Below are 22575 nucleotides of genomic sequence, written 5' to 3' on the forward strand. Positions count from 1 at the left end.
GAAGGTACCTGATAAACCAGGGTCAGATGTAAGGGGAGGAGGTCCTCCCCTATCAGTGGACTTGGAAAGTGGCAGGGAGGACATGAGAGAGGGAAGGTGGGATTGGGAGGGAATGAGGGAGCAGGATACAGCAGGGATACAAAGTTAACAAGCTGTTACTAATATTAAAAAATCTAAAAAGAAATAAAATAATCTCAAATAATATATGATCTTGAAATTACAGCTGGAACTTTAAATATCTGTTCTGAGTTGTGAGAGAATGAAGGTCATTCACCACTATTTGTTTAAAATTTTACCATTATACATTCTCTAAATTGATAAAGAAAATGCTATTTTCTTATTTTTATTATTAACATTTATTATATTTATTCAGTTTTTATCCTGGCTGCTGCCCCCTCAATCATCTCCACCCAATCCCACGTTCCTTCCCTTTTCTCCCCCTAGTCCACTGATAGAGGAGGTCCTCCTTCCCTTCTATTTGACCATAGACTATCTGCTTTCAGCAGGATTGTTTACATTGTCTTCCTCTGTGGTCTAGCAAGGCTGCACCCCCCTGGGGGAGGTGATCAAAGAGCCAACCACTGAGTTCATGTCATAGAAATTCCTTGCTCCCCTTACTAGTGTTCCCAGTTGGAGACAAACCTGTTAGAAGAAAAAGTGGGGAAGACCTTTGACCTCATTGGCACCAGAGCTAACTTTCCTGAACAGAACACCAACAGCACAGGCTCTAAGAGCAACAATCAATAAATGAGACCTCAGGAAACTGAAAAGCTTCTGTAAAGCAAAAGACACTGTAGTCAGAACAAAACGACAGCTTACAGACTGAGAAGGGATCTTCACCAGCCCTATATCTGACAGAGGGCTGATATCCAGAATATATGAAGAACTCAAGAAGTTAAAGAAGAACAAACCCAGTAATCCAATTAAAAATGGGGTACAGAGCTAAATAGTGAATTCTACATAGAGGAATACTGAACAGCAGAGAAAAACTTAAAGAAATGATCAATGTCCTTAGTAGTCAAGGAGATGAAAATCAAAACAATAATGAGATTTTACCTCACACCCATCAGAAAAATGCTTTTAAGTATGACATCGTGGCATCATAAGATTTTACACAATGCACTCTATGTTTTTAAAATTTTAGAGCATAATGGTTAAGCTCATTGAGCTAAAAATAAGTGCTAATATCCTGGATAGGTAATTAAGTCACTCAAATACTTGTTAAGCTTAAAAAATGAGAGTGAGTATGATATGTAAATGCCCCAGTGCCCTGGAGCAGTCTTACATGAAAATATGTAATTAATATCAATGACATGAAGTGCTTCCTTTTCATTAAGACAATTTCTCATAATTATTAATAAATCACCAAAAATTTTAAAGTATGAGTGCTTGACCTTAAGTTCTAGGAAGCAATAAATAGCTTTCTGGCTGTCAGAGAAATTACAAAAGTTTCTGTGCTATAATGAAAGTAGGCCAAGTGCCATTTGGTGACAGAATGGTAGAACCTTCACAGTGCCCTTTAGATTCTTTATGATTTTGACTTAGGCAATACCCTGAACTATTCACAGTCCCTGTATCTCTCTGTTTTCCCTGGTTGTATGTTCTACATAGGCACTCTATTTTAACATAATAAAACATAGAACTTTTTCTCTGTGAATAATATATTTTGGATCTTAAATGCATATGATTCATTTGGAATATCTATAGAGGTCTGAAATAATTTTAGGTAATAATGAACATAATGCAAATGATTTACTTACAACACATTTATTCACTGTATGCTTCATAAAGTTTACTATTTGTTTTATCATTCTTGAAATTCATTCTTGAAATATATGGTAATACCATGATTAATTTTTGAGAAAAGGAAAAATGAAGTAGGGTAATATTGACAATTCTATTACTGTTAGCCATTAATATTTGGTTATAAAATTTTTTACTATTTGTTTTTATATATGTTATGTTAAAATAACTTTAAGTAATACAGGATTTACCTTTGCCCAGTCAACTTCAGAATCCAAATTACTAGGCATTCCTTCAACTGCTGATCTCTTTGTCAATTGCATATCTGTTGCTGCCAGCCATTCTTTCAAGGCATTCATTTCCTTTCTCATCTTACGGGACAATTTCAAGCATTTCTCCAACTGTTGCTTTCTTTCTGTTACCTAAACATAACAATAATAAATTAAATTTGGCTTACTGTGTAAGTCAAGTTTATTTGCAGTAACCTTACTGGGATTTTATGTTTCAGTCATTGTAAAGTAACTATGTTTGCATGCTGTTTTTCATCTTATTTTAGAAAAAAATCATATAGTCAGGAGTCAATAATAAGTAAAATATCTTCAGCAATGGAAATGCTCAGCCAAAATACATTGTCTTCTCTCTGCTACAATGCTAGCTATATCAAGAAAACATTGTGTGAATTTGTTTATTAGAAAACTAAAAACAATATTTATGGCCAGTGTTTGGATTAAACAAAATAACAGAAGTCAAACAGAAAATATAACCTATTTTTCATGGAAAACCCACAGTAATTTGACAGTGACATAGACAAACAGTCTTACAGTTTTTAAAATAAAAATGAGTCTTTTTCTTGTTGGGGGATTATAAAAAAAATAGAAAGAATATTCCTTTAAGAAAGCAAACATATTTTTGTATTATATAGAATTATTATTTTTCATCTTCAATATATTTTAAAATTACTTTTGCATAGAACAGCACAAACCACTTCTTTTCCCATAAGTTATAAATCCAAAAATTTCACTATTATAAATTTTGAAAATTTTTTTTGTGTTAACATATTTACTTTTATTATTGTTCAATACTAGGGTGCAAAAAAGAAAAAGAAAAAAACCCTTCATTAGAAAATGAACATAGATATACTCCAAATAGCACAATTAAATATTGTAAGGAAAAACTCAGCAGAAGTTAGAGTCAGTGTTACACTAATATGACTTCTTTCCTATATATGCAACATTTATTCAGTACATATCATTCAATAACAGCTATAGATGGAATTACATGACAAAATTTTTCTTTATTCTACTATTTTATTAGCAAAGAAAATTACAGAAATTTTTAGTTAGTTAAGTTTTGTTTTGTTTTGTATTTAAGACAGGGTTTCTTTGTGTAACCCTGGTGCACTTAAACATACTTTTTAGACCAGGTACCCGAGAACATATACATCTGCCTGACTCTGCCCCTGCCCCCCCCCCCCCGCGAAGTGCTGGGTTAAAGTCATATGCCACCATGTCCAGCTCAAGATTTCGTTTAATTAATTCACTACCTAAAAAATAGATGTAAAATTAGTCTGAACTCTTAAGAAATTATATAATAGGTAGTCTGCCTGTGGTCATCCACACCCAACTTCCCTCAGCTTCCTCCAGGTTCCACCTAAGGGAGTGCTCCATTTACCCAACCCAGAAACCACCAGGGAACAGCAGAGCTCTGCAAACGTCATCTTCTTTTGTGACTGCTCCATTTGCCAGACCAGCAACTACCAGGAAACAGAGGTAATGACCCTTCCATCAGCTGCTGCTGGCCTGCTAGAGACCAGCTGCAGAGGACTGCAGGTGCAGTCTGCATGGGGCCATTTCTGCCCAAGTCCCTCCCCTCAAGCACCACACCTATGGAGCTGGCTTCATTTTCTGGGATTGGTAACCACCAGGGAACAACAGCATGCTCCATACACCAGCTATCTTTGGGACCAACTCCATTTGCCAGGCCATATCTCCACCTCCGTTCTCTGAGACAGGCAACCTTCAGCAAGGAGCAGCAACCATCAGGGAGCAGCAGAGACCAACACCCATTAGGGGCCAACAACATCCAGCATGCCCAATATCCTGATCACCATCCTCACTTGTAATCCCATAGACTGGCATCCATAAGAGACTACCAGTTCTCCTTGTAGCCCCAGAGATCTACTGTCACCTAAGATAGCCAGAGGACTGCTGCCAACTGGGACCAACAACTAATTTGATAATCCAAGAGGCCAACTACCAACAGACACAACAAGCTTTGTTAATATGAAGGACAATAAAATGATTTAAGGCCACTGTACAAATACAAGCAACAAAGCCCAGGGCCATATTACACCACCTGAAACCAACTATTTTACCATAGCAAACCCTGGAGATACAATCACACCTGAAATGCAATAAAAAAATCTTAAATCTGAGATTATGAAAATGATAGAGACCTTGACAAAGGAAAATAAATTCATCAGAAAATACAATCAAAAAGGTGAAAGAACTGAGTAAGTCCCTTAAAGAAATATAGGAAAATACAACCCAACAAGGGAAGGAGGTGAACAAAACAGTTGAAGACTTAAAAATAGAAATAGAAGCAATAAAAGAACCCCACAATCTGAGGAAATCCTTGGGATGGAAAACCTAAGAATTAGTATAGGAACTATAGACACTAACATCACCAACAGAATTCAAGAGATGGAAAAGAAGGTGAAGACACAATAGAAGAAATTAATACATCAAATAAAATGTTAAATCTACAAGGTTCCTGACACAAATCATTCAAAAAATCTGGGACATATAAAAATACTAAATATAGGAATAAAAGAAAGAGAAAATTACCAGCTCCAAGGTAAAGAAAATTATTTCAACAAAATTCTAGAAGAAAACTTCCTCAACCTAAATGAAAAGATGCCTATAAGCATACAAGAAGCTTACAGAAAATAGAATGGACCAGAAAAGAAAATCCCCAGACCACATAATAATCAAAACAGTAAACATACAGAACAAAGAAAGAATATTTAAAAATGAAAGGGAAAAATGCCAAGTCAAAAATCTATAAGAATTACTCTTGATTTCACACCAGAAACTCTAAAAGCCAGAAGGTCATGACAGACACTAAGAAACCACAGATGTCAGCCCATAATACTATATAGAGCAAAACTTGTAATCACCATAGAGGGATAAAATAAAATATTTAATAACAAAAACAAATTTAAACAGTACTAAACAAGTCCTGCCTTACAGAAGATACTAGAAGGGAAATTCCAACATGAGGAGCTTAACTACACCGCAACCAAAACAAGAAATAAATAAACTCACATCAACCACAGTATATCAACCCATATCAACAACATGTTACAACAGTAATTAATAACCACTGGTCATTAATATCTCTTAACATCAGTGGCCTCAACAAAAGAAACAGGCTAGCAGAATGGAAGCAAAAACAAGACCCATTAATCTTTTGAATACAGGAAACACATCTCAGCAATGGAGATAGGAATTACCAGACAGTAAAGTGCTGGGAAAAGCTTTTCCAAGCAAATGGACCCAAGAAGTAATGTGGGATACCTATTCTAGTATCTAACAAACTATAAAGTCAAACAAAATTAATCAAAAGAGATGGGAAAGGACACTTCATACTCATCAAAGGAAAAACACACCAAGATGAAATCTCAATGAAGAACATCTATGCCTCAAATGCACGGGTACCCACATTCATATTAGAAATATTATTAACACTTAAATCACACATTGAAACCCACACATTAAAAGTGGGAGATATCAACACTCCACAAAAGGACGATGATCTAGACAGAAACTAAATGGAGGAATAATTAAACAGATGTCATCAATCGAAAGGAACTAACAAATACTTAAAGAACATTTCACCCAAAAGAAAAGATCATACATTCCTCTCAGCACCTCAGGGAATCTCCTCCATAACTGAACATATGCTCTGTCACAAAGCAAACCTCAGAAGATACAAGAAGATTGAATTAACCCATTGTATCATTTCAAACCACCATGGATTAAAGCTGGAACTCAGAAACAACAGAAACAAGAAATAGCCTATTATTACATGGAAACTGAACAATTACCTAGTCAATGCCCACTGGGTCAGGGAAGAAATAAAGAAAGAAAAAGGAAAGAAATTTAAAAACTTTCTAGAATTCAATGAAAACGAAGGTACAACATACCTACACTTATGGGAAGCAATGAAAGCAGTGCTGAGAAGAAAATTCATAGCACTAAAGAAATTAGAGCCTTCTCACACTAACAATTTAAGAGCACACCTGATCTACAAGTACCTCAGGTTAACTGATGGGAAGCCAGACTTTGGGCATAGTGCAGGGAAACTTATGAAAGAAAAGGGAAATAGAAAGACCTAGAGAAGTCAGGAGCTCCACAAGGAGAATAACAGAACCAAAATACCTGGGCACAGGGATCTTTTCTGAGACAGATACTCCAACCAAGGACCATGCATGGAGATAACCTAGAACCCTTGCACAGATGTAGCCCATGGCAGTTCAATCTCCAAGTGTGTTCCCTAATAAGGAAAAGAGGGGCTCTCTCTGACATGAACTAAGTGGCTGGTTCCTTGATCACCACACCCTGAGTGGAAAGCACCTTTACCAGGCCACAGAGGAAGACAATGCAGCCAGTTCTGATGAGACCTGATAGGCTAATGTCAGAGGGAAGGGGAGGAGGACCTCCTCTATCAGTGGACTTGGGAAGAGGCATGGGAGGAGATGAGAAAGGGAGGGTGGGATTGGGAGGGGATGAGAAGGGGAAGGTGGGATTGGGAGGGAATGAGAGAGGGGCTACAACTGGGATACAAAGTGAATAAACTGTAACAAAAATAATTTAAAAAAAACTAAAGGAGATCCCACGGATACAATTTGGAAAGGAATAATTCAAAATATCAATATTTGTGGTTGATATAATAGTATACTTACATGACTCCCCCCCTCAAAAAAAATATACCAGGGAACACTGACAGCTAATAAACACCTTCAACAATGCAGCTGGAAACAATGTTAACTCCAAAAAAAAATTAGTAGCCCTTCTGTATACAAAAGACAAAGAGGCTGGGAAACAAATTAGTGAAACACACCATTCACAGTAACCACAATAAAGAGCATAAAGTATCTTGATGTACCTTTAAACAAGAAGGTGAAAAACCTGGATGATAAGAACTTCAAGACTCCGAAGAAAGAAACTGAAGAAAATTTCAGAATATGGAAAGATCTCCCATGCTCATGGATAGGTAGGATTATTAGTAAATTAGTAAACATAGTCATCTTACCAAAAGCAGTTTACAGATTCAATGCAATTACCATCAAAATAGCAAAGCAATGCTTTACAGACCTGAAAGAACAATTCTCTACCTCATATGGAAAATTAACAAAAAATAAAATAACTGTAACAATCCTGTAAAATAAAAGATATTCAGGAGTTATCTCCTTCCCTGATCTCAAGCTTTACTACAGAGAAATATTAATGAAAGTGGCATGGTACTGGCATCAAAACAAACTGGTGGATGAGTGTAATTGAATGAAGACATAGATATAAACTCATACACCTATGAAAAAAAAAGATAGCATCTATAAGAAATATTACCAATCTAACTGGATGTCTACACATAGAAAAATGCAAGTAGATCCATATTTATCACTCAGCACAAAAGTAAATTCCAAGTGGATCAAAGACCACAACGTAAAACCAGACACATTATGTCTATTAAAAAAATAAGTGTAGAAGATCCTTGAACTCATACAGGAGATAGCTTCTGAACAGAGCACAAACATCTCAGCATCTTTTTATTTATTTATTTTTTTTACATCTCAGCATCTAAGATAAAAAAATCAATAAAGCAGACCACATGAAACTGAAAAACTTCAATAAAGCAATGGACATCATTAATAAAATAAAAATACAACCTACAGAGTGTAATAAGATATTCACATCCTACAGGGGGCTTATATCCAGAACATATAAAGAACTCAAGAAATTATGCCCCAACAAACTAAATAATCCAATTTTAAAAATGGAATACAGAGCTAAGCAGAGAATTATCAACAGAGGAGAATCAAATGGCCAACAAACACTTGAAATGTTCAACATCCTTAGTAATCAGGGAAATGCAAGTCAAAATGAGTCTGAGATACCATCTTACATTCACAGACTGTCTAAGATCAAAAAGTTAAGTAACAATATTGCTGGTAAGTTTGTAGAGCAAGAGAAACACTCCTCCACTGCTGGTGGGACTGCAAACTTGTATAACTTTGGAAATCAATCAAGAGCTTTGTTTGGAAATTGGGAACAGCTCTTCTTCAAGACCCAGCTATACCACTCCTGGCTATATACCCAAAAGATGCTTCACAATGAAACAAGGACATTTGTTCAACTATGTTCATAGCAGTTTATTTGTAATAACCAGAAACTGGAAACAACCCAGATGTCCCTCCACCAAAGAATGGATGAAGAAACTGTGGTACATCTACATAATTGAATACTAACCAGCTATTTAAAAATGACATCATGACATTTGCATGTCGCTCATGTATACATCATATCATCTGCGAATACTGATACTTTGAATTCTTCCTTTCCGATTTGCATCGCCTTGATCTCCTAAGTTGTCTCATTGCTCTAGATAGGACCATGTTGAAGAGATATGGAAAGACTGGGCAGCCTTGCATTGTCCCTGATTTCAGTGGGATTGATTTAAGTTTCTCTCCATTTAGTTTGATGTTTTCTATAGGATGGCTTTATAATGTCTTTACTGTGTTTATGTATGTGTCTTTTATCCCTGAAATATCTCAGAATTTTTAAACTATCCTGTACAACAACAGATCGTCTGGACCTCAAAGTCATCCTATACCTTTAGCTGAACTACAGAGCAAGAGTGATAAAAACTGCATGGTACTGGCATAAAAACAGAATGGTGGATCAATGGAACCAAATAGAATACCAAGAAATAAACCAACAAACCGATAGATACTTGATTTTTGACAAAGAAAGTAAAATCATTCAATGGAAAAAAAGAGAGCATATTCAACAAATGGTAATGGTACAACTGGATGTCTACATGAAGAAAAATAAAAATAGATCCATATTTATCACCTTGCACAAAACTAAAGTCCAAGTGGATCAAAGACCTTAACATAAAACCAGAAACACTAAATTGGTTAAAAGAAAAAGTGGGGAAGAGCCTAGAACTCATTGGCACAGGGACAACTTCCTGAACAGAACATGAACAGCAAAGGCTCTAAGAGCAACAATCAATAGATGGAACTTCATGAAACTGAAAAGCTTCTGTAAAAGAAAGGACACTGTCATCAGAACAAAAAGACTGCCTACAGACTGGGAGAGGATCTTCATCAACCCAATATCTGACAGAGGGCTAATATCCAGAATATGTAAAGAGCTAAAGAAGTTAAAAAGCAACAAATCAAGTAATCCAATTAAAAATGGGGATGGAGCTAAACAGAGAATTCACTGTAGAGGAATATGGAATGGCAGAGAAACACTTAAAGAAGTGCTCAAAGTCCTTAGCCATCAGGGAGATGCAAATCAAAGCACCACTGAGATTTCACCTTACACCCATCAGAATGGATAAGATCAAAAACTCAAGTGAAAACATATTCTGGAGAGGTTGTGGTGAAAGGAGAACCCTTCTCTATTGCTGGTGGAAATGTAAACTTGTACAACAACTTTGGAAATCAATCTGGCTCTTTCTTTGACAATTAAGAATAGCACTTCCTATTTCCCTTCCTAGGGTACCCACTTAGATACTGAGCTAACATGGGCTACATCCAAGCGAGGATTGTAAGTTATATCCATACATGGTTCTTGGTTGGAGAACCAGTCTCATAAAAGACGCCTGTGCCCATATATATTTGGTCCTTGTGGAGCTCCTCTCCTCTCCATGTCATACTAACTCCCCCTTCTTTCATATGATTACCTGCACCCTGCCAAAGTTTGTTTATGAGTCTCGGTATCTGTTTTGGTACACTGCTAGGTAGTCTTTCAGAGGTCCTCTGTGGTAGGCTCCTGTCCTGTTACTTGTTTTCTCCTACATCCAATGTCCATCCCATTTGTCTTTCTAAGTGAGGATTAATCATCTTACCCCAGGTCCTCTTTCTTGATTATCTTCTTTAGGTGTATAGATTTCAATGGCTGGCTCTTTGACCTCCCCCCTCCCCGAGGAAGGAGCAGCCCTGTTAGGCCACATAGGAGGACTTTGCAGCCAGTCCTAAGATACCTGATAAACCAGGGTCAGATGAAAGGGGAGGAGGACCTCCCCTAACAGTGGACTTGGAAAGGGGCAAAGAGGTGATGAGAGAGGGAAGATGGGATTGGGAGGGAATAAGGGAGTGAGATACAGCTAGGATACAAACTTAATAAACTGTTAGCTAATATTAAAAAAATAAAATAAAATAAAATAAAATAAAATAAAAGAATAGCTCTTCCTGAAGATCCAGCTATACCACTCCTAGGCATATATCCAAAAGATGCTCAAGTACACAATAAGGACATTTGCTCAACCACGTTTGTAGCAGCTTTATTTGTAATAGCCAGAACCTGGAAATAACCCAGATGCCCCTCAAATAAGGAATGGATACAGAAATTGTGGTACAACTACACAATGGAATGTTACTAAGCAATAAAAAAAACAAAGATATCATGAAATTTACAGGTAAATGGTGGGGACTGGAAAAGATCATCCTGAGTGAGGTATCCCAGAAACAGAAAGAGGCACAGGGTACATACTCACTCCTAAGTGGGTATTAGACATATAATATAGGATAAACATTAAAACCTGTACACCTAAAGAAACTAACCAAGAAGGAGGAAGGAAGACTCTAGCTAAAATGCTCAATCACCATTCAAAATGGGAAAGAGGATGGACATCACAAGAAGGAGAAAACAGGGAACAAGTCAGGAGCCTACCACAGAGGGCCTCTGAAAGGCTCCCTGCTGGGTATCAAAGCATATGCTGAGATTTATGGCCAACCTTTGGGTAGAGTACAGGGAAACTTATGAAAAAAAAAATCGGAAATAGCAAGTCCTGGAGAGGATAGGAACTCCACACGGAGAGCAACAGAACCAAAAAATCTGGACAGAGGGGTCTTTTCTGAGACAGAAACTCCAACCAAGGACCATGCATGTTGATAACCTAGAACCCCTGCACACATGTAGCCCGTGGCAGTTCCATAGTGGGAACAGGGACTGTCTCTGACATAAACTGATTGGCCTGCTCTTTGATCACCTCCCCATGAGGGGGAGTGGCCTTACCTGGCCACAGAGGAAGACAATGCAGCCACTCTTGATGAGACCTAGTAGAATAGGATCAGAAAGAGGGAAAGGAAGACCTCTCCTATCAGTGGAATTAGGAAGGGGCATGCATGGAGAAGGGGGAGGGAGGATGGAATTGGGAGGGGAGGAGAGAGGGAGCTACAGGGGAGATACAAAGTGAATACAGTGTAATTAAATAATAGTAATAGAATAAAAAAATAAAAATAAATTTAAAAAAGACTAAATAATTTAAAAAGCAACAAATCTAGTAATCCAATTAAAAATGGGGTATGGAGCTAAACAGAGAATTCTTTGTAGAGGAGTATGGAATGGCAGAGAAACACTTAAAGAAATGCTCAATGTCCTAAGGAATCAAGGAGGTGCAAATCAAAACTACCCTGAGATTTCACCTTACACCTATCAGAATGGGTAAGATCAAAAACTCAACTGCTGTCGGGAATGGAAGCATGCACAACCACTTTGGAAATCAATCTGGCACTTTCTCAGACAATTAGGAATAGTGCTTCACCAAGATCATCTATACCACTCTTAGGAATATATCAAAAATATGCTCAAGTACACAACAAGGACATTTGCTCAACCATGTTCGTATTAGCTTTATTCATAATAGGCAGAAGCTGGAAACAACCCAGGTGACCCTCAAAGGAGGAATGGATACAGAGACTGAGGTACATTTACACAATGGAATACTACTCAACAATTAAAAACAAGGAAATCATGAAATTTGCTTGCAAATGGTGAGAACTAGAAAAGATCATCCTGAGTGAGGTATCCCAGAAGCAGAAAGACACACACGATTTATACTCACTTATAAGTGCATACTAGGATAAACACTAAAATCTGTACACCTAAAGAAGCTGAACAAGAAGGAGGACCCTGGGTAAGATGATCAATCTTCGTTTAGCAAAACAAATAAATGGACTTTGGAAGAAGGAGAAAACAAGAAACAGGAGAGGAGCCTACCACAGAGGTCCTCTGAAAGACTCTACCTAGCAGTGTATTAAAGCAGATGCTGCAACTCATAACCAAACTTTGGACAGTGTGCAGGGAATCATATGAAAGAAGGGGGAGTTAGTAAGACCTGGAGAGGACATTAGCTCCACAAGAAGAGCAACAGAACCATAATATCTGGACCCAGAAGTCTTTTTTAAGAGTTATACTCCAAACAAGTTTCATTCATGGATATAACCTAGAATCCCTGCACAAATGTAGCCCATGGCAACTCAGTATCCAATTTTGTTCCCTAGTAAGGAGAACAGGAACTATATCTGATATGAACTCAGTGGCTGGCTTTTTGACAACGCTCCTGAGGGAGGAGCAGCCTTACCAGACCACAGAGGACATTGCAGCCAGTCCTCAGGAAACCTGATAAGCTAGGGTCAGATGGAATGGGAGGAGGACCTTATCTATCAGTGGACTTAGAGAGGGGCATGGGAGGAGATGAGGGAGTGAAGATGGGATTGGGAGGGAATGAGGGAGGAGGCTACATCTTGGAAACAAAGCAAATAAAATATGATTAGTTTAAAACATAAAAAATAATTAAAAAAGAATCATACACTGAAATAAAAAAATACCATAAAAATGCTAATAGAAATTTTAAATATTCAGCAAAATGTATTTGTTCCTTCATGAAAGATGTACATACATTGAGAAAATATTTACCTCTTGGATAAACATTTTTAAAGTTGTGTAGATCCAAACATATTCTTGTTCATATGTTTTGTGCATGCATAAGTAAGAGAGAGTTTTCTGTTTGTGCTTACAAACTGATATATACATGTTGTGGAGAGCAGAAGACAGCCATAAGGGTCATCTTCAGGAACAAAGTCTACCTCTTTTGGGACAAAATTTTTACATATCTGTGATCACAAATTAAAACTATCATCATTGACATTTAGCCCAGGAATGCTCCTGCCTTTATCTCTTCAGGATGGGATTATAAGTGTGGGGCCACTAAATGCAGTGTTTTCACATGTGTTATAAATCCAACCTATGTCCTTTTTATGCTTGTGATACCTGTGCTTCACTGACTGAGCTATCCGGATACCCAATAGACTCACTGTTTTATTATCTCTGTCATACATTATTTTCTGTGTGGTGTTTGTGGTGGTGTTGGTGGTAGTGATTTTTGTGGCAGTGGTGGTGGTGGAGGTGGTTGTGTATGTGTCTGAACACATATGTGTATGCACTCTCCTATTCCATAGAGCATGTGTGCAATTCAGAGGACAACATGTAGGAGTTGATTCACTCCTGCAATATGGGGTTCAAGGGAATGAACACATGTCATTGTGCGTGTCAGTAAGTTTGTTTACACGCAGAGCCATATCACTAACCCAGTTTAACTAGTTTAACACATTTTTAGTTTTAATTTTTCTCCAAGGGAAGTATAAATACCTACTCTTTTGATGATAATGACTATATTTGTATGCAGTAGACAAAATGATCTTTATAACTTGCTTCTGTGGCTAATTATTTTATTTCTATGTTCTATTAGTAGTAACGGGTACCAGATTAAATGTTTCAAAGAAATCCTTTTTTTCTAAAGCTAATGCTGTATTGATTTTTATTTACTTTATTTTTTTTTAATTTTATTTTTTTTTATCAGTTACATTTTATTAACTCTGTATCCCAGCCGTGTCCCGATCCCTCATTCCCTCCCAGTCCCTCCCTCCCTCCCTCCCTCATCTCCACCGTGCCCCTTTCCAAGTCCACTGATGGGGGGGGGACCTCCTCCCCATTCATCTGATCCTGTTTTATCAGGTATACTTTATTTTTTTATACCTACTTAGTGTTGTTTTTTTAAACAGGAGATACTGTCATCTTAAGGAAAAATTTCTTCACTGTTCTTGTATGTTAGAAAAGAAATTAAAAATTTAAAAAGAATATCCCAGTCACTAAAATGCCTCCTCAGTGTTGTCATTGTTTTTTATTTGTTTCTTCCTTTTGTTTTGTTTGAAGAACACTAATAGCTGTATTTTAGAGATGACATTTCTATTCATTTTTTTTTCAAAAAATGTTAATGCATAGTGAACACAGAAAAGGATACTGACATGATATCAAGGGATCAAAGTGAATATCACTCATTCAGATTTACTTTGTAATTTTTAACAATTCAGTGCATTAATGAATTTAAATTTAAAACTCTTTACATTTTAAGAAAAGTACTGGAGAGTAAATTACAATCATCATATGCAGAAATCTCATATGCAGAAATCCTAACCCCTTTGTGATTGTATTTTGAATACAAGTCTATGTGGTTTTAAGACTTGTTTTCCTTATTAATAGTTGCAAGAGTCATGGTGTCCCTTCACAGCAATAGAAACACTAAGACAAGAGTCTTTATGCAAAGTTTCTACCAAATGTAATATATATATATATATATTACATATATATATGTGCGTGTGTGTGTGTGTATATATATATATTATTCACATTTTTATTAATAGTCACGTATAAAGGAGGATCTGAGTGATACATGTAAGCATTTCATTGAGGAAACTTGAGACCTCAACAGTGTTTGTGAATGAATGTACTGCCTGAGCTATCATTAAATTTGTTATTGTAATAGTAAAATAAAAAAAAAAACATTAATTAAAGTTAACTAAGGTCATAAGCATGAGTTTTTAATCTTATAGGTTAGTGATTTTGTAAGAAGAGAGAGTGAATGACTTCTGTCTCCCTATTCAGTGATGACATGGTGAAAATATGGCAATTTATGTTCTCCTTCATTTTGTTTATATGAGGGAATACTTTGATGGATTTCCATATATTGAACAACCCCTGTAAGCCTGGGATGAAGCCTACTTGGTCATGGTGGATGATATCTTTTATACATTCTTGGATTCTGTTGGCCAGTATTTTATTGAGTATTTTTGCATTATTGTTCATAAGAGAGATAGGTCTGAAGTTCTCTTTTTTGGTTGTGTTTTTGTGTGGTTTAGGTACAAAGGTGACTGTGGCTTCATAGAATGAGTTTGTTAATGTTCCTTCTGTTTCTGTTTTGTGGAATAATTTGAAGAGAATTGGAGTTAGTACTTCTTTGTAGGTCTGATAGAATTCTTCCTACATGCTACAAAATTTGAAAATCTAAAGGAAATGGAAATTTTTATTGATGGATTCCATTAACCAAAATTAAATCAAGATCAGGTAAGGTAAAAAGATTGAATAGTCTTATATCCCCCAAGGAAATAGAAGAAGAAAAACAAAAAACAAAAAAACCTAGGCTAGATGGTTTTAGGGCAATCTACATTCTAAGAATGTAAACTGATACAACCACTTTGGAAATCTATCTGGTGCTTTCTCAGACAATTAGGAATAGTGCTTCCTCAAGACCCAGTTATACCACTGCTAGGTATATACCCAAACTTTGCTCAGGTACACAAAAGGGATATTTGCTCAACCATGTTTATAGCAGCTTTATTTGTAATAGCCAGAACCTGGAAACAACCCAGATGTCCATCAACGGAGGAATGGATACAGAAATTGTGGTATTTTTACACAATGGAATACTACTCAGCAATCAAAAAGGAGGAAATCATGAAATTTGCAGGCAAATGGTGGGATCTAGAAAAGATCATTCTGAGTGAAATATCCCAACAGGAGAAAGATAAACACGGTATATACTCACTTATATAGACCTATAAGATATGATAAACATAATGAAATCTATACACCTAAAAAAGATAATCAAGAGAGCAGACATGGGGTAAGATGATCAATCCTTGTTTAGAAAGACAAATGGGATGTGCATTGAACGTATGACAGGAGTCTACTGAGTGCATCTGAAAGACTCTAACTAGCAGTGTTTTCAAAGCAAAGACTCATGACCAAACCTTTGGCAGAGTACAGGGAATCATACACATGAAGGAGAGTTAGTGTGATGTGGAAAGGATAGGAGCTCCACAAGGACCAAATATATCTGAACACAGGGTCTTTTCTGAGACTGACATTCAACCAAGGACCATGTATGGATATAACCTAGAACCTCTGCTCGGATGTAGCCGTGGTAGCTCAGTAACCAATTGGTTTCCCATAGTAAGGGGAACAAGGACTATTTCTAACAGGAACTCAATGACTGGCTCTTTGACGTCCCCACCCCCAAGGGAGGAGCAGTCCTGTTAGGCCACAGAGGAGGGCTTTGCAGCCAGTCCTGAAGATACCTGATAAAACAGGATCAGATGAATGGGGAGGAGGCCCCCCCCTATCAGTGGACTTGGAAAGGGGCAGGGAAGAGATGAGGGAGGGAGGATGGGATTGGGAGGAAATGAGGGAGCAGGATACATCTGGGATACAGAGTTAATAAAATGTAACTGATAAGAAAAAAATAAAATAGAAAAATAACTTTAAAAAAATTAAAAATTGTAAAAGAAAAGAATTTCCATGTTTTTTTAAACATTATTATTATTATTTACAGGTTTTACATTGTATCCCTGTTGTAGCCCCCTCCCTCATCTCTTCACGGTCCCATCCTCACACCCTAGGTAGCTCCAGTGTTAAAATAGGCTACTGTGCAGTACTTACATGTTTTTGTTTTAAATCAATATTGGTTGAAGATGTTTTGAAGGTAAATAAGCAGAAAATTAATTTTTCTTAGGTAATAAATAAAAGAATTACAGTGTTTTTAAGATGGTATTAATATATAATCCTTGAGTCATTAATACTTTTAAATTAATATTTACTTCAAATAGAATTTCTTTCCTCAATTTGTGGGGCCTTCTGACATGCTGTTAAAGAGTAAGCTATTTGTCCTCCTATCATTTTACAGTATTGATATTATTAAGTGTCAAATTATAAAACATAATCCCTCAAATTCGTACTTTCAAGGTTAAATAGGATTTTATAAAATTATTAGGTTCATTAACTTTTTAATCATATATTTTTTCATTTTATTTTTCTTATTAGTTACATTTTGTTAGCTCTGTGTCCTAGCTGTATCCAGCTCTCTCATTTCCTCCCCAACCCCTGGTCTCCTACCTGCCCCTTTCCAAGTCCACTGATAGGGGAGGACCCCCTCCCCTTTCATTTGACCCTGTTTTATGAGGTATCTTCAGGGCTGGCTACAAAGTCCTCCTCTGTGGCCTAACAGGACTGCCTCTATATTGGACTGGTTGTCCTAATAGTTTTCTAATTTAATTTGGTTGTTTTTAATTCTCAGTGATTTTTTTTTCATTGAAAATTTGATATAGTGTTTTATGTAAAATCTACTCATGTTAAAGGCAATGATTTTTTAAAAGAATTGCCCAAACAATTGTTAATCATTGAAAAGACCAAGATCAGAAATAAAGCTGCTATGAACATGGTTGAGCAAATGTCCTTGTTGTGTACATGAGCATCTTTTGGATATATGCCTAGGAGTGATATAGCTGGATCTTGAGGAAGCACTATTCCTAATTGTCTGAGAAAGCACCAGGTTGATTTCCACAGTGGTTGTACAAGTTTATATTCCCATCGCAGTGGAGGAGGATTCCCCTTTCTCCACAACCTCTCCAGTATGTGTTGTCACTTGAGTTTTTGATCTTAGCCCTTCTGATGTGTGTAAGGTGAAATCTCAGTGTTCTTTTAATTTGCATCTTCCTGACGGCTAAGGACTGTGCATTTCTTTAAGTGTTTCTCTGCCATTCAATATTTTTCTACAGAGAATTCTCTGTTTAGCTCCATACCACATTTTTTAATTGAATTCCTTGATTTGTTGCTTTTTAACTTCTTTAGTTCTTTATATATTCTGGATATCAGCCCTCTGTCAGATATAGGGTTGATGAAGATCGTTTCCCAGTCTGTAGGTTGTCATTTTGTTCTGACATCAGTGTCTTTTGCTTTACAGAAGCTTTTTAGTTTCATGTGGTCCCATTTATTGATTGTAATAACCAGAACCCCAGATGTCCCTCAACAGGAGTAGATACAGAAATTGTGGTACTTTTACATAATGGAATACTACTCAGCAATTAAAAACAAGGAAATCATGACATTTGTTGGCAATGGGTGGGGAACTAAAAAAGATCATACTGAGTGAGGTATCCCAGAAGCAGAAAAACACACATTGTATATCTTCACTTATAAGTGGATACTAGTCCCATAAGATAGGATAAACATACTACTAAAATCAGTACACCTAAAGAAGATAAGCAAGAAAGAGGACTTGGGGTAAGATGTTCAATCTTCACTTAGAAAGACAAATGGGATAGACATTGGAAGTAGGAGAAAACAAGTAACAGGACAGGAGCCTACCACAGAGTGCCCCTGAAAGACTACCTGGCAGTGTATTAAAGCAGATGCTAAGACTCATAACCAAACCTTCGGCAGAGTACAGGGAGTCGTATGAAAAAGGGGTCAGTTAGTATTACCTGAAGAAGACAGGAACTCCACAAGATCAAATATATGTGGGCACAGGGGTCTTTTCTGAGACTATTTCTCTAAGGACCATGCATGAATATAACCTAGAGACCCTACTCAGATGTAGCCCATGGCAGCTCAGTGTCTAAGTGGGTTCCCAAGTTTGGCGAATGTATACTCTCTCTGACATGAACTAAAACGGTTGGCTCTTTAACCACCCCACCCCAAGGGTGGAATAGCCTTGCTAGGCCACAGTGGAAGACATTGCATCCAGTCTTGAAGAGACCTGATAAGCTGGGTTCAGATGGAGAGGGAGAAGGACCTCCCCCATCAGGGGACTTAGAGAGACGCAGGGAGGAGATGAAGGAGGGAGGGTGGGTTTGGGGGGGTGAAGGAGCTGGCTACTGCTGTAATAAAAAGTAAATAAACTGTAAATAATATAAAAAAATAAACATTTAATTAAGAAAAAGAAAAGACCAAGATCAGAGTGCCCCTTTTCTGAGATACATTATTTTTCTTTATTACTATAGGTACATATCAGACCACCGTAGTGGAATGTTATTGTAATCCCAGCACTTTGATGGTGGAGTTAAAAGAATCAGGAGTTCAGTCAGCCTCAGCTACCTTTTGAACTCAAGACAAGCATGTGCTCCAAAAGACCCTGTCAAAAAGCAAATAAAACATACTCATTCATCATCACAAAATTTCAGTGTATGTATGCTAGTAAGTATTAAGCTGTTGAGAATAAAGCATACAAAAATTTTAATATCATGTTATTGTCCTTTTCTGTTTTTGATTTTGTTGCTGCATGAGGAAATATGTTAATTAAATCATTGAGAAGACTTATACATTAAATGTATAATGTATACATTACATAATGTATTAGATTTAATTTTTAATTTTATGTAGTAAAATGCAATTCAAGTAATCTGTATGCTTTATTCACAACAGCTTAATATTTACTAGCATACATACACTGAAATTTTGTGATAATTTGTGAGTACAAATTGTGGTGCATTTACACAATGAAATACTAGCCAGACATTAAAAACAAGGAAATCATAAAATTTGCAGTCAAATGGTGGGAACTAGAAAAGATTATCCTCAGTGAGGTATTGAAGAAGCAGAAAGACACATGATATATACTAACTTGTAAGTGGATATTAGACATATAATATAGGATAAACATATTAAAATCTGTACACCTAAAGAAGCTAAGTTCCTGGGTAAAATGATCAATTCTCACTCAGGAAGGCAAAAAGGATGGATGTCTGAAAAGGGAAGAAACAGGGAACAGGACTGGAGCCTATCACAGAGGGCCTCTGAAAGACTCTACCCAGCAATGTATCAAAGCAGATGCTGAGACTCATAGCCAAACTTTGGACAGAGTGCAGGGAATCTTATGAAAGAAGGGAGAAATAGAAAGACCAGGAGAGGACAGGAGCTCCACTTGGAGAGCAAAAGACCAAAATATCTCGGCAAAATGATCTTTTTCTGAAACTGATACTCCAACCAAGGGCCATGCATGGAGATAACCTAGAACCCCTGCACAGATGCAGCCCATGCTGGGGAGGAACCTTACCAGGCCACAGAGGAAGATAATGCAGCCAGTCCTGATGAGACCTGATAGGCTAGGTTCAGATGGAAGGGGAAGAGGGCCTTACCTATCAGTGGGCTGGGAAAGGGGCACAGGAGGAGATGAGGGAGAAAGGGTGGGATTGGGAGGGGATAAGGGATGGGGATACAGCTGGGCTACAAAGTGAATAAATTGTAATTAATAAAAAATAAATAAATTTTAAGAAATAAAATAAAAATGGATTAGGAAGAAATTTAAGGGAAAGAAATAGGAACCCAGTGTTAACCCAGACACATGTATACATATATAAATATTAGAAAAATATTAGTAAAATAATTAGAATAAATAAAGTTATTGTCTTGATTTCAAACTGTGCTGACTCTATTCTACTAAGTTAATTGTAAGTGTAATGTATCACTCATATTGTAACTAAATGTAAAGTACTTACAGTTCTTACAGTCATAGTAAATACATTATTTACATTGAACAGAAAGGATTTGAGAACAAGAAAAAAAACTTTCATAAGTATTTGATATACCAATAAATATGTCTTAAGCTTTAAATTATTTTTGGCTTATATAAAGAAGCAGGGACTAATAGTATCTTAGTATCAGTTTTATTTGTTAAGATTCAAACAAGACAGACTCACAATAAGAATTTCTTGTATTGTGTATTTTTTCCTTGAATGTGATTTAACAGCATAAAGTAAATATAAACTGTGAGTTTGGTCTAAGTAGGCACTCACCTTTGCACCCAACTCGTTATAATGTAATTTCAAAGCTGTTACTCTTTCATCAAGCTCTTTGGGATTTTCTGTCTGCTTTTTCTGTACAATTTGACGTCCAGTTTTAATCACCATTTCTACTTCAGATTTCACTTCACTCAGGCTTTTATACAAATTCTATGTTAAGACATAAAACAAACATAAATACTATAAAACTATAGAGCATTATATACTATTAATACAAATAGAATATATTTCAACTAAAATTTCACTTTGTGTTTATAATGCAAATGAAGTGCATTTTATGACTGTTGTCATATGATTTTTATTTTTTTTGAGTTAACTTCAATATTAATGATTGTAAATATATATCCTTAGAAATTAAATGGACCATATATATGATAATATTTACATTACTATCATATCAGAGATGAAAAAGTAAAAAAAAAAAACTATATTCTGTTTTCATGGTACTCATATTTAAGTAGGATATAACATCTAAATATCTAGATCACTGTTTTCCAGTATATAATATCACATGGAAAGAAATAAATCAAACTAAAATATTTGTATCAAACTATACAAATGTATTTTATTGATACTGATCAGAATATAAAAAAGGAAACATTATTTATGCATATGTCTCACAACTTAAGGCATATACATATTCTTTTAAGTAGATAGTTTAACATAACAAAGTCTCATGGGCTTTGTAACTTATGGGCTTATTGTAACTCTGAAAGGCAGGTGTAATTATCTACATAGTGTCAATGCCACTTTGATGTTACAATTTGTTTTGTACTTATTTTATGGAAAATATATGAAGTGGTACTTGTTCATGCATGAATCATTTTCGATTGCATATATATGCACACATATAATTACTAATATAGTTTTCTATTAAATTGTTCCATGTTTAATAAAAATAATAAGTTAATTCTAATGAAGGGAAACCTCACTAGTAGGTGGCTTGTCCTTGGATTTAAAACAGATATTTCTTATTTCATCTTTTTAGATTAAAATAAATATGTAAAAGCATACATTAAATTTATCTTTTTTCTTCAGAGACTCAATGTCAATGTTCTGGCATCAGCTGTCCCTCCATTCACCAAAATATCTGGGCACAGGTGTCTTTTCTGAGACTGACACTCCAACCAAGAACCATATATGGATATAACCTTGTAGCTCATGGCAGCTCAGTATCCAAGTTTACCCTAGTAAGGGGAACAGGGACTGTCTCTGACATGAACTCAGGGGTGGGCTCTTTGACCCCCCCCCGGGGGTGTAGCAGCCTTGTCAGGCCAGAGAGGAGGACAATGCAGTCAGTCCTGATGAGACCTGATAGACTAGAGTCAGATGGAAGGGGAGGAGGATCTCCCCTATTAGTGGACTTAGAGAGGGGCATGGGAGGGAATGAAGTAAGGAGGGAAGGATTGGGAAGGAATGAAGGAAGGGGCTAGAGCTGAGAGACAAAGTGAATAAGCTGTAATTAATAAAAAAATAAAAAATAATTAAAATTATCTTGGTAGTTATGGTAACATGCAAATATACTTTGATATGAATCCATCTAATGACTGATGTTAATATTTCTCTATCAGTATGGTTCATTTTAAGGCTTTTCAATTTTTACTTAATTTATATCTCAGAATGTATAGAAAAATCTGCATTTTGAAAACACTGAAATCGTTCATTTTTATGCTAGGATACAGTTATGCAAATTTGAATCCACTTATACTTTTAAATGATTCCTTAATTAAACTTGAAGTGATTTAACTTACAGTACATTTAATGATGAACTCACTGTTTTTAATTATGAAAGAGAATAATTATAACCAAGGAAGGAAAAGGTCCCTTCTCTTTGTGTTAATGTT

General features: G+C 36.3%; 1 protein-coding gene across 7 annotated transcripts in view; it reads right to left on the reverse strand.

Moving 5' to 3' along the window:
* Dmd (dystrophin) overlaps positions 1 to 22575 on the reverse strand; it is a 2365055-nt gene that overhangs the window by 1446904 nt on the left and 895576 nt on the right. For all 7 annotated transcript variants that reach the window (XM_060376797.1, XM_060376795.1, XM_060376794.1 and 4 more), the window contains exons 33-34: positions 20726 to 20881; positions 1995 to 2165 (exon numbers count right to left, since the gene is read on the reverse strand). In XM_060376797.1, coding sequence (XP_060232780.1) covers positions 1995 to 2165; positions 20726 to 20881 — 327 coding nt within the window. The remainder of the gene's footprint in view (positions 1 to 1994; positions 2166 to 20725; positions 20882 to 22575) is intronic.

The sequence above is a fragment of the Meriones unguiculatus genome, assembly GCF_030254825.1.
Source record: "Meriones unguiculatus strain TT.TT164.6M chromosome X unlocalized genomic scaffold, Bangor_MerUng_6.1 ChrX_unordered_Scaffold_31, whole genome shotgun sequence".
Taxonomy (NCBI): domain Eukaryota; kingdom Metazoa; phylum Chordata; class Mammalia; order Rodentia; family Muridae; genus Meriones; species Meriones unguiculatus.